At 40.0% G+C, this 13,277-nt stretch overlaps 1 protein-coding gene across 6 annotated transcripts in view; it reads right to left on the bottom strand.

The window, feature by feature from the left end:
- Positions 1 to 1,749: 1,749 nt before the first annotated feature.
- Positions 1,750 to 13,277, bottom strand: part of glra1 (glycine receptor, alpha 1) — a 59,892-nt gene continuing 48,364 nt past the window's right edge. For 4 of the 6 annotated variants that reach the window (XM_079630015.1, XM_079630014.1, XM_079630010.1 and 1 more), the window contains one exon: positions 4,852 to 5,368. In XM_079630015.1, coding sequence (XP_079486141.1) covers positions 5,078 to 5,368 — 291 coding nt within the window. In that variant the 3' untranslated portion in view covers positions 4,852 to 5,077. Of the gene's footprint in view, positions 5,369 to 13,277 lie in introns of all 6 variants that reach the window. The other 2 variants (XM_079630012.1, XM_079630011.1) reach the window with 2 other exon arrangements.

Below are 13,277 nucleotides of genomic sequence, written 5' to 3'. Positions count from 1 at the left end.
ACACCTCAGCGTAAATGAGTACACCAGCTTTGAAAAGTAACATTTTAAACAAAATCTCAATGAACACAAAAACAATTTTCAAAATGTTGACAAGACTAAGTTTAATATAACATAGTTTTTACTTATAACATGAAAGTACGGTTAATAATATAACTTAGAGAACAAAATGTTCAGTTTTACTCAAATTAGGGTGATGCAAAAATGAGCACATTTGTCTGGAGCAAAGCTAAATTGTATACTACAAATGTCTAATTTAACGACAGAAATTCGACCACATGTGAGTAATTATTCATTACACAGGTGTCCAGCAGACAGTTGACTATAAAAGGGTGTTACTTCCTATGTCATGCTGTCAGCAATGGCACCACATGGAAGAGAAATGGCATGCATGGGTGCCGTCCACGAAGAAGCCTCTCCTAAAGGCCCGGCACAAACAAGCCCGCCTAGAGTTTCCAGGGCCCATGCTGACAAAGATGAAGACTGCTGGGACTCTATACTCTGGAGTGATGAGACCAAGATAAATGTTTTTGGGACTAATGGCGTCGCAAAGGTGAGGCATACAAAGAAAAAAGCATGGTGGTGGCAGTGTCCTTATGAGGGGCTGCTGGGGTCGGGAGCTGCATTTCATTGATGGCATCATGACTTCACAGATGTACTGCTCTATGAAAGAGAAGATGCTACCATCACTCCGTGCCCTTGGTCGCCGTGCACTTTTCCAACAAGACAATGATCCTAAACACACATCTAAGGCCACTGTTGGATTTCTGAAGAAAAACGGGGTGAAAGTGATTCAGTGGCCGAGTATGTCTCCTGATCTGAACCCAATCGAACACCTATGGGGAATTCTGGAGACTCAGTTAAGAATCAGGCTACGTTTACACGTGGACGGCTATTTTCATTAACGGGCATTTCACCCCTCTCCGTTTTCAAAAAAAAAATAACATTGTGCACACCTGTCAGTTTTCAGAAAAGTGTTTGTTTATACAAACCCGTGTATATGCCGTCAAGAGCATGCCAAACCTGTAGGTGGCAGTGTAACGAGAAACTCAAGCCCACGTTAGCCAATCAGAATCCAGAAAATAGTCACACACTGTGACATCGGCTGCCTAAAACTCAGCTTTTCTCAGTTTACATGCAAACGTGCAAACAAAGTTTTCCAAAATCTCCACTCTAGCCGGAGTTTTTAGAAAGAATCGTTATCAGAGGCGAATTCTCTGTTTGCGAGTAAAGGAAAGGCACAAACGAAGGGAAATGTCTCAGTTTTTTTTCCAAAATAACCATGTACGTGTAAACGGGGCCTCACTCTCCATCCAGCATCCAGTCTCTAAAAGAGGTCATTCTTGAAGAATGGAAAAGATAGATGTTGCAAAATGTCACCAACTTGTTCATTCCATGCCTAGAAGAAGAAGTATTTGAAGTCATATTATTAACCTTACATTCATGTTATAAGTAAAAACGATGTTATATTAAACTTAGTCTTGTCAACATTTTGGACATTGAGATATTGTTTAAAATGTTACTTTGCAAAGGGGGTGTAGGCTACTCATTTACGCTGAGCTATATATATATATAAATAATATATAATAATAATAATATAGTATAATATATATATATATATAAAGTGTGTGTATATGCTCATATACACACCCCAGGGTATACCTCACACAAACACAAAGCACACGATTGACCCACAGATCATGGTGATTCTTAGTTTAGCCCACACAAATTTCACAATTGTCACAAACTGTTCAGATGTTTTAGTTCAGAAAACCTTTAATAGAATTAGATTTAGCATTATGACATATTTCAATAAATATTGTGTTATATACAGATATAGCAGAAATGGTACATTCCGTTTTTCTTCAAATTGCTCACATTTCTGTACAAGCCAAAAATATCTGCCATTTAATTCTATTCATGCAAAAAATTCCATGTTTTAGTATTGGAACATAAAAAATAAGAATTTGCTGTTCTTTTCACTGCTTGGAAGTGCACTCGGAGTATGACAAGAAGCAAATGAAGAGATGCACTTTGTGCCAATCCACAATAGAAGCAAATAAACCCCCCAAATTAAGGCCATACCAACTTGTGCAAAAATAAAATTTCACCCACAGTTTTTGCGTACATAAGTTACATATGATGGCCATGCCAATCATCACTCAGAGATCACCACTTCCTGGGCAGTTGCGATCGAATCCAAGGTGGCATTAAATCAAAACAGGACAAATCGATAAATAAATGATAAACACACACAAAAGAAACATGCCTCGAAATAAGATTCAGAAATCATCAGGACATTAAATGGATATTTTCATGATTATTAAGCCAAATAACAAATCGTATTTGCATATAGCACATATTTCACATCACATTGTCCTTGTGTTCCCGAGCCAGTATTATTTGTTATAACTCGTCGTGTATATTGCGTGTGTGAGGGCCCGGGGGGGGGGGGGGGGGGGGGGGGGGGGGGGGTCACTGCTGTCATTTACACACGGGACAGTCCAGCAACATCGTCAATAGCCTTAAGCAGGGTTCATCAAGAAACAAATCGGTCATTAACAGCAACATGAAGCTGAACGTATTTCTACAAATGTTCTCTAAATGTGTTTTTGACTACATATTTGCGTTTCCCATTTCAAGAATGAGCACATCGAGTGTATAAAGCAACTTTATGACTCTCCACGCTGTACACTGTGATGTATATCATACATCGTGTGCCTCCATCGGTTCTCGCACAGGACCCGGCCGGAAGAATGACTCTTTGAAACAACAATGATTTATATCGTTTGTAATGTTACAGATCCAGTCGTGTGAACACTCCTTTCAGCACAATTCATCATGTGTGAACATTCAAATGATGTGTGAAATGTGTTCTTGCTACATTGTGCTGCATGTGGATAGCGTTTCACATTACAATGTTCTCGAGTAGAACTCAGCTTCTGCTTAACGTATCATACAGCGAGGTCTAATATATAGTGTGTTAACCCAGTGTCTTCACCGGTGAGGTATAAACCAGTTTTCAGATCACACATTTGAGCACTTTATCACAAGCCGATTCATTTGAGGGAGAAGATTTGATGTTGAGAATCAAAAATAGCCCTTCAAATTTACCACGATGCCTGGTCATTTAAAGAAATGAAACCAATAAGCTACTCATTAAATAAATGGAATAAAAAAAATAAGAAATTAAAATGTGCCATCAATTACCTATGAACTTATTTAGCTTCACTCTCAACCAAAAATATATACGTACATCAAAACATCATGATACCATTTGGACCTAGATGCAAGTTCGGATTTCTTGGTAATATTTTTCTGTCACAAAATGTCTGACTAGTCGCAGTGTATAAAGATATATGCTTGTAGGTTTTCTTGAAGAAATGTTTGAAAAACTGAATAAATTACAAATGTTACAGATCTTACAAAATTGGTCAATGTCAAACAGGACGAAATGGAGACGACAAAAATTGGTCAAACTTCAGTTTGGAAAACCGGAAAGGCAAATTGACTACAGAGTAACAAAACTGCTCTTTGGTTTTAAACAAACAAACAAACAAAACAATAATAAATATGTCACGCATGGCAAAATCTTGCATATCCTACACAGAGAGCATCTATCACACAGTCTCTATAGACACATGCTCACTTTGTATAATGGTGTTTCTCTTCAGTTCGGCAGTCAAACAAAACATTACAAAAGTGAAAAATGACATCTATATCATCTGCACCACACATAAAAAAAGCCTCGCCATGCATAGACAGCAAATGAGCATGACTGGAAGAGAGAATTGAACACGTACGAAATAGCATCTTTTGGGGCCTTCGGAATAAAACGGCCATATTCAACATGATGAACACTGAAAATAATTGCATATAGGATTATTGCATAGAGAAGCCAGATGAAGATGCATCCTAAATTTCACAAACTTAACCTTTGTGCACTTTTTTTTATTCTGTTGCACAATGCAGTGTTTATACATATAGTTGAAAAAAAGAAAAGAAAAAGAAAATGTGATATACATTTGGTTGGAAATATAGATCTAGTATCATGGCACTGGCTGTACTGCTAAACCAAGCTTATAAAAAATAACACTGTTGAAGTATGAGATATGAAAGATCCCTTTGCTTTTCTTTCTGTCCGTTTCTGACATACTCTGAGATGATGAAAACGATGGCAAAACAAAAGAATGCAAAGAGAGAAAAAAAAATGCTTAAAGGTATATTTTATTTGTCTTACATGTATCTAGATATGTCTAATAAATAATTTGTATTTCCCCCCTCTCAACCCGTAGCAGGGTTGTTTTGGCTTTTAATATATCAAACGGTGAACACATAAATAAATAAATAAATAAATAGTCATTTTTTTGGTCAACCTAAAAGATGACGTTTGGCACATGAACAGAACATAACCTGATGTTTAAAATAAATAAATAATTTAAATGAGCACAGATAGAGGAACACATTGACCACAGCTCGAATAAATATATATATATATTTTTTCACTGGCACTCATCAAGATCCATTAATAATCGACATCAGAATGAAACATCCAGGACACATGTACTGTACCAAAACAAATCTCGGTCTCTGCAACGTTTTCATCGTATAATCATGGAAGCCCCAAACTGCCTCGAGACACCAAAAAAAGTTGAATTTTCAATCGCTTTCTTATGGAAGTATTATCATTTAAATATATGATATATTACAGCAGTAATGTTTCTCCATATTCTCGCAACGCAGTGCGTCTTCAAGTTGCAAAAAAAGTTGTACAAGTTTTCCTCTTGGATTCCCAGTCATCAGTTCAGAAGTTCTTAAGTTGGATATTTACTTTTAGTCATTTTCATTTTTTTTAGTAAATATATTGCCACATTCATATATCATGCATTTTACTGCATTGCTATTGCACAGGTCCGGATTATTCAGGAGGACAGGAGAGAAAGAGACGAAAAAAAAGAGGAATAAATACCTCTGCCGGGGACTCGTCATCACCGAAAGCGAGTGAGAGCACTGCAGTGAGAGAAAGGCGGGCACGGTGGGACGTGGGGAGGGGTGTATTCGGATCTCTTTACTGCATTATTTACTTCATATTGTGAACATCCTCGCTGCGGATGATCTTGTAAATGATCCAGTAGAAAATGTTAAAAATGAGGAAGACCAGCGGAAAGGCCACGCGCGACACTGTGTCGATCCGTTTGGCACGGCTGATGAAGAGCTTGCGCATCTCCTCGACGGTCTTCTCAGGGGGGTTGGTGGAGGTGGGTGCGTTGTTGTTGTTGCCCTTGATGGCCATGCCGTCTTTGCCCTGGAGACACGCCGGACCCATGCCGTAGGCGGAGAAGCTGAACCTCCCGTCTCCCGCCTCGTCCTCCTGCAATACAGCACAGGTGTTGATCGGTCAAGAAACACTATTTACACGCTTCACCTTAAACAATGCACTTTTATTAAACACGTGACATCAGGATGTCGAACACAAACTTTCTTCTTTGTTACAGCGCAATGTGAAAATTTATCTGCATTCATTTAAAGGTAAAATATGTAAGAATGTTGTAATAAAGTATCCAAAAATCACTTGCGCAGTGTGATATATTTTCTGCAGTTGTGTACTTACAATATCCCAAAAGTTCCCAAAGATTTTTAATTTTAGAGATATTCCAATTTTAAATAATGGGCCGTCCCGGAATCCCTGTTCACTTGTCGCCTGTCAATGATGTAATATCCGCGTTATCCCTGGTTTCCGCTCGTAGTAACCATCGCGACAGACGTGAACAACAGCTTTACGTCTAGCGGCACTAATCTAATAAACTGACCAGTGTGAGTATTAATACAGCACTTGCAGGTTGTTCGATAGATTAATGTCCTTATTCCTTTATACCCGTGGGACTCGCGTGTGGCGCTGGTATCTGTCTCTCATTAGCAATCACGCCCTACTTTATCCCACAGTCATGTTAAAAACATCAATGTATTCACTCATCCATAAACATTATTAGATCCTTCGGCATGACGACAAGTTCCATAATTCCGCTGGAATTTTGCGTCATCAACGTACGCCTTTGTTATTGTAAGATGTTAGCGACCCCTAGTGGCGAAAAACATTACATATTGTAGCTTTAAAACCCCTGGTCAAAGAGTCACATGATAACTACGCCATTGCAAAGACACGTCCGTCATCAATATGACACAACCCTTACGGCCTTGGTCCTGCCTTTTGTTCACTTTTGTTGGGACTGATCCCAGCAATAGGGGCTTTTGCACCAGGTAGAACTAGCCACCAGGGTGGTTCCCAGAGAACTAACGGTTCCCTTAGGAACATTTTCCTGGTTGCCTTCGCACCGCCAGTTGGAACTCTGAAGTGACGCAGTCCGTGCTTGTTGTGACTTTTATTTTGACGGTGCGGCAGACATTTATTTTGATGGTGCTGAGAACGCCAGAGCCTGAGCACACAGCGCTCCCATTCTCCATGTTCATTAGTTTACGACCTATTTAACAGTCCTGTCTAATACGTTATTAGATAGAACTGTTGTACAGAGAAAGTAGACAGTATATGAAAAGGTATTAGCATATGCCGTGTGGTTGATGCCCAATGTCGCCAGCTGAACAGAAATACATCATGCTTGGTCCCCTCAAAGACGAATGAAGATTTTTAGTAAAATAATCCATCTCTGAGAGTCCGTAGTGCTTTTAACCCTTGGAGAGGAACGTTTCACACTTGTAATTCATAAGCAGTTTTGTAATTCAAAAGCACTGCATTTGCGGTGTTAATCTCACATTGCAAACTTTTGCAGTGTGAAATGATTTGGTGTTACAATGCTATGCCTAGATGCTAAGAAACAGCCAATCGTGTGCTTCTCAGGCATTTTCAGTCAAATGGTGAGGAAAATCTTGATTGCACAGTCAGCACTGTATAATATGAGTATGCTCAATGCTAGAGAATTGTAAACAGGTCACATTATGCGTGCGTCCAATCAATAACACTGACACCGCAAACCCAGGGTTCAGGAATGTACAGTATGAAATTTATGAATACCCAGGATTAATTGTTAACCGTAAAGCATGAGCAGAGTGAAATGTGAGGGAAGATGGATTCTGTTTAACAAGGTTTACAATGACCCAGCATTAACTAGTTCAAGTGTGAAAAGCCCTCATATAATGCCAGTGGACAGCAACCCAAGAGTTAACGTTTAAAACAAACAAACAAACATGACGGTAATCCATACGACCCTAGTTGATAAATCAATATTTAGTGAAGCAAAACGATAGGTGTAAGAAAAATACTAATATTCAAACATGTTTAAACTATAAACCATCGCTTTCGGACAACTGTCATACGTGGGTTCATGAGAACATTGTGAAGCGCTACATTGTGAAGCGTGACATTCCTTACATCATGCTTCTTAACATGCTCATGTTTACATTGAGCGTGAAGGCATAAACGCACGTATGACAGTAGGAACCGATGGTTTATATTAGAAGTTGCTATAGTTGCTTCGTTCCGCTTCATCCACTGGGGTCGCATGTATTGGTTACCTTCATATTTGTTTTGTCTGGTTTGTGAGGCGTCAACTTTTGGGTTAATGTCCACTTTCATTATGTGGACTCGCATAGATGATTATTATTTTTAAAATATTTGTAGTCATCTGCAGAAAGAAAATATAAATGAGATGTATACATAAATGAGAGAATACATTTTTTTTGGTGGAGTATCCCTTTAAGTCCTGTGAGGTGGATTACACGTTTTTATGAGTATTAACTATTGACGTGTCAGCTAGATTCCACAGGGCGCTGTCAGAGGTCACAATATTTCACGTTTCAGTTAATGGACTGACCTTGCCTTGCTCCCCACCTCCACGCGCTCTTATTTGAGATTCAGCAGATGGACTTGATCTTACACGTTAATGAAAACAGTCCCCAAAATAACCACCCCGGTTAATTACATTTCAGCGCGGGTAGATATTTCACCATGATTGTGCCTGCTTAAAACACAAACCGCAGAAGCGAAATGGGATCATTATGTTCGTAATGCATGTTTTCAATTTGCAGGTGCAAACATCTAGCGGCCGTGAAATATCCCGCTCGCTTTTAGTGAAAGATCAGCCATTTTCTACACAGGACTCCATTTTTAGACACTTTGTCCTCCTTCTGTCCTTGTCGTTCAGCCATCCCATTTATAACTGTTAATGTGTGCAGGGGTAAATGGAAGATCGCACTAGGACGTGAGTGTGTGTGAGGGGGTGATGTTATTCCACTGCCCCTTTGTTTTTGTATACGACGCTGTCTTTGATGCCAGGGTGCTACGACCTTTCCTTGTCCTTCAGTTGCACTGGCTCGCCATTTGTAAGTATTACGGATGCTCGGCTTTATTTCTGCTGCCATATGATTAATGTGGTGGCTCCGAGACGTGACGTGGAGCTGTAAAGAGGAGCCGGGCTGCAGCACCGCTGCGTCCTGCGTCACTTTCCCTCCCGGCCCGGCCCCTGCCAGATTCATTACCCTCCCTTCCTAATTAAACCTCCGCCATTACTGCATTAGGCGTGCCAGCTGCGTTCCCAGTCCAACTGTTAGAGGGGAGGGAAAAAAAACAATAAGCAGAACCCTAGCCTCCGCTTTAAACCTCCAAGTGCAATATTACCACCGAACGTCAGAATGCTGCTCACGGCAGCGTTTGCAAATCAGGGGTGTGGTGTCCGCCACTATATACAGGACCTCTCAGCTCCTTCATCAATCAAAGCCCGTAGATGTGACTGATGATTTGGATGTCTTTTGTTGGGACGTTGTGATAAACGACAGAAACCGAAACGGCTGTAAAGTAGCAGCCTCGTGCTTTTATCGTATACATCTATATACATTTAAAATGTTTTGCATCAGATGTCCGGGATGGGGATGATTTTATATAAAAGCATATATTAAAGTGAAAGTCACCTCTATCACGCACGTCGAGGCCGGGATGACGTCTTACATTTATCTGTGTAGGCCATTACAATGCATTGCATTTACATGCGTCTGTTGTTTTATCACCTATGGGTGACTTGGAATGAATATTTTACGAGCTGCATATGAAACAGATTCAGGCATTATGCTGATGTGCCCAATGCTTATGAGTCTTGAATGAATACATGTTTACAAAAATTTCATTTTTCTCCAATAAACATCTGCGCCCATGTAAATGCTGGGAATTCAAATGAGAAGCCGACAAACAGCATTTGTTTGGTGTATTTCATGCAAGCATATTATGCCTTTCAGGTTTCCCTAATGGCCAAAATAATTTCCAACCCTGTTTTGGGACAGCCACTGACATCAGCTGCATCGGTCCAACCACATCTAAACACCTCTCTATTCCTGTCGTGTGCAGTGACCTCCAGAGTATAATGAGAATGGATGGCTCAACAGCGACATTTCAGGCCAAGCATTGATTCTAAATATGCTTGCTAATTAAACGAAACGCTTGCCTTTTGTACTAAGTCTCTAGCCTTGCGTATTTTATCACAAAGCATTTGGCAAAAAACACTTTTTTTCTGGCAAAAATGCAAACGCTTGCCCTAGTTGCGGCCACAAAAAAAAGGTTTCTGTTGATGCACTATGTACCATAATCATATATATTTGAAAAATTGTAGCTGAGAGTTGAAAACTGTTCAACTTTGGGTAAAACGTCAGTTAACATTGCTCGTTACTGCATTTTTATATTCTGTAATATTCTTCAAAATGAGATCGTAGCGCATTACTGCTGTGGATATTCCAAATCATAGCAACCAAAGCAACTCATCTGGAAAAATGCTGCGCCTCCAAAGCGCTCTTCAGCACCACCAGCTGGTCGTTTTTAGAAGAGCAACATACATTTTTTTCAGCTGGCTTTGGTGGACACGTTAATTGATTATTTATTGTTAGGAATATGGCCGTCTCTTTTGCATTTACGCAATATACTGGAGCCAATCCTGATTCCACAGCATTCCTGGACACGTAATTTACATAGTTGTAATTCACATAGTTGTAATTCACAGGTAGGGATTATGCAAATTGTGAATGAGCGTGTATGAATGATTGGAATTTAAATCTGATATTTGCGAAGCATTTGTGAATCCGGAGGAGTTTTCAGAAAGGTCCGTTATATGTGCAAATTACTCAGAATTTACTCACATATTTATGAAAGTTTCATGATTGAGGCCTAACGTTTTTTTTAAAGTGTTTACGTGTTTTGTAAAAGTAATTAGCTAATTGGCTAAATGGGCCTACAGATGCTGTCAGGGACATGAAGCATTATGTCAAGCAGGGAAACTCATCAACTCACTAGTCTCACCATTCCATCTCAAATGTTCTTACTTGTATATTTTAAATGAAGATTGATTGTCGGAAGCTTAAAGGGTAAGTTCGGTATTTTACACTTAAAGCCCTGTTTACAGATCGTATCTGATTAAACAGAACGGTTAAGATAAAAATTTGGACACATACTCCTGTCCCGAGAATTTTAGGTTTATTTTGCTTTCCCCCCTCACCCCACAATGGTTGTCTATGTGCACTGGAAGATTCCTTCCTAAAACACATTAAACTTTCGTTTACAAAGACGTGAAACTCACCGAGTGGTCAGGGGTGTTCACTGGTATGTGCACTCAAAAATCGCTGAAAAAGATGCATTCCAACAGGTTTTATCTTAGTTTTTGTCCAACTCCATTAAGTTGTATTGGATTCGCTGTGTGCTGTACGGTATTACTCCGCCGCGGGAAACGGAAATGGGGTTGTTTGTATGCTTTTTGTAGTCTTATGCAGTCGCGGACGCGGTATCGCAGGCTAACCTATCTAAACATTTTTACAAGATCGAAGCTATCTGTGTCGACTTAAAAATGGATTCCGAGACATTTATATGGGAGGATGAGTCGGTTTTGAGATCGGCAGTTGACAACGGAGTCCAGTGTTACGCCTGTTGCCGAAGCTGCTGCTGTCTCAAGGCTTACAGGCACTTGGTGGTGTTCCTGTCGAAAGTGTAGACAGATGTCTACAGAAGAGGAGAGTTTGTGCTGCACCGAATGGGACCTACTGGTTACAGAGTGGATGGAGAATCTAAACGTCTCCGTTGACGAAACCGAGGTCTCGCCGACTTGTCACATATCGTGATGTTCGGGATTTGCTCAGGACACCTGTTATCGAGACATTCTTCTACGTCCCGAAAAATAATTGGAAAAAGCGTCCTAGGCCAGAGGGGTTGAATGGCCAGTTATCAGATCGGTAAGTAATCTTAGAGTAATTGGCTACTTCATGATCGGTAAATCTGTTATCGAGAGTAACTTAGCCTAGCCCACTTTTGATGGTAACCTCGTCATACACATTAGAGTGTCTATTATTCAAGCTCTCAACGGAAGAATCACGGGTGTGACGCGTTTGGCAAAATAGGTCCACAAAAGCTAAATAAACCTAAAATTCTCGGGACAGGAGAATGTGTCCAAATTTTTTTCTTAACCGTTCTATTTCATCAGATACGATCTGTAAACAGGGCTTTAAGTGTAAAATACCGAACTTGTCCTTTAATGGTGGTGACGTTTAAGTTGTGCAACCATGGCGTACTTCATTTATAGTCTACCTTCAGTTTTTTGTCTTCAAAATTTTATTAAGATTATCTTGATGAACAAAACGTGTAAACATTTTTGGCTGGTCCTAGAGCTTATTTTCTGCAATAATCCAAATGCCAATGTAAATATCTTATTGGGTTTTTGTTGAGGGAACCAGAGTGATACCAACTTCCAGATTGGCCTACACAAGTATGTCATCATCACTGCAGTTCTCAGCCCAGAAATCTCAGCACGGTTGGCTAACTGTGCTGGTGGAATGTGTGTAGTGACATCGCCACTCAGGATTGGTCACTTGTCTGTTGCCTGGCTACTAGTTTCTCTGTAGCTGATCAGGCACATTATTTCAACAAAGTAAACAAGTTAATAATAAAAATATCTGATCATCTTTCATACCATGGCCGCTATTTATATCTCATATCGTCTGTAAACTCTTGCATTACCAAGGCAACAACTAACGCATTTGTATTACATTCCAAAGAGCAGTGTTATCAACCCCACAGTGGAAAATGAACCCGTATCCATACCGGCTGGGACGGATCGGCATGGAATGGAACAGTTAAGCAATGAGAACTGTTGGGAAAATGGCTTATGTAAATGTCTTCTGAGTGGTTTTTAGCATGTTGCTATAAGGTTCCCAGGGTCTTATGGGTGGTTGCGTACTGACTCAAGTCAAAGGAAATAATCCAAATGTCATATTTTGGTCCTTACATGTGTCTCAGGTCTCTCCTTCAATGTAACTATGGGATTTTTCAGCCCATTTTAGAAATGCAATCCTCTCCTGAACAACTCACATGATTTGAGTTGTCATTCATGTCTGCAGAACAAGCGATACAAGACATGCTACATGCTGAAGTTCAATACTTGTGGTTAGAGGTTTGTTACACCAAGAATCCCTATTATTATATGAACACCACTAATAAACCCTGACAAAGTGATCAGGACCCTGACGCCAGCTTATGTCCTGCTATAGGGGTTTATTTGGTAATATTGACCATTTGGCATTATTCCACTTTTACATGACTTCCTAAAATAAGTCAATCAATATTTAATGTTTATTCATTCATTATTGTATTCGCAGGAGGCTGGATGTGCAGTCAGTTATACAAAGTTGCCCTGGTCAGCGGACATTATTCAAAAATATTTGACTGCTGATTGAAATTGACTGACAAATCAGAATCAAGTATTCAAGAGAGTTGCGTAATAAGCAACAACAAAAGACTGCAGTACTTTGCAGCACACTAACAGTCCAGTGCCAAGTCCACTCAACACCTCTGGCTCTATTAAACACTGCACTATAATTCAGGCTGCACCAAACCAAATAAAATGACACGAATCAGCCTCACTCTGCACCTTTGCCACCCTAACTCTAGATGGCCAGGAAGAGTGTGACAGTGACTTGCTTATCTCCACATGCTTATTTGCATAGACAATCCCCACTCGTATGAACGACATCTGCAGCGTTCAGAGTTCCCTATGAGCGATCCGCCTTGCATCACAATCAGCCCTAACAAGGTGATTACTCTCCATCAATAGGCTACTTACTAATATACACTTGTCATTGTTAGGCAAAGCAAAGACATCTGCAGTCCAGAGGTCGCACTGCTTCACCCGGTTATTAATACAGCACTGTCAGGCCATGCGGTCTGTTGTACTCTGTTATACCGTCGTGTAGCAATAGACTGGACTGGGTCCAGTAAATAATCTAGCTATTAGTCAAAATGCTAT

This window comes from Phoxinus phoxinus, assembly GCF_949152265.1.
Source record: "Phoxinus phoxinus genome assembly, chromosome: 12".
Lineage (NCBI taxonomy): Eukaryota > Metazoa > Chordata > Actinopteri > Cypriniformes > Leuciscidae > Phoxinus > Phoxinus phoxinus.
The sequence above is the reverse complement of the archived record's forward strand: the minus strand, read 5'-3'. Positions and strand labels throughout refer to the sequence as shown.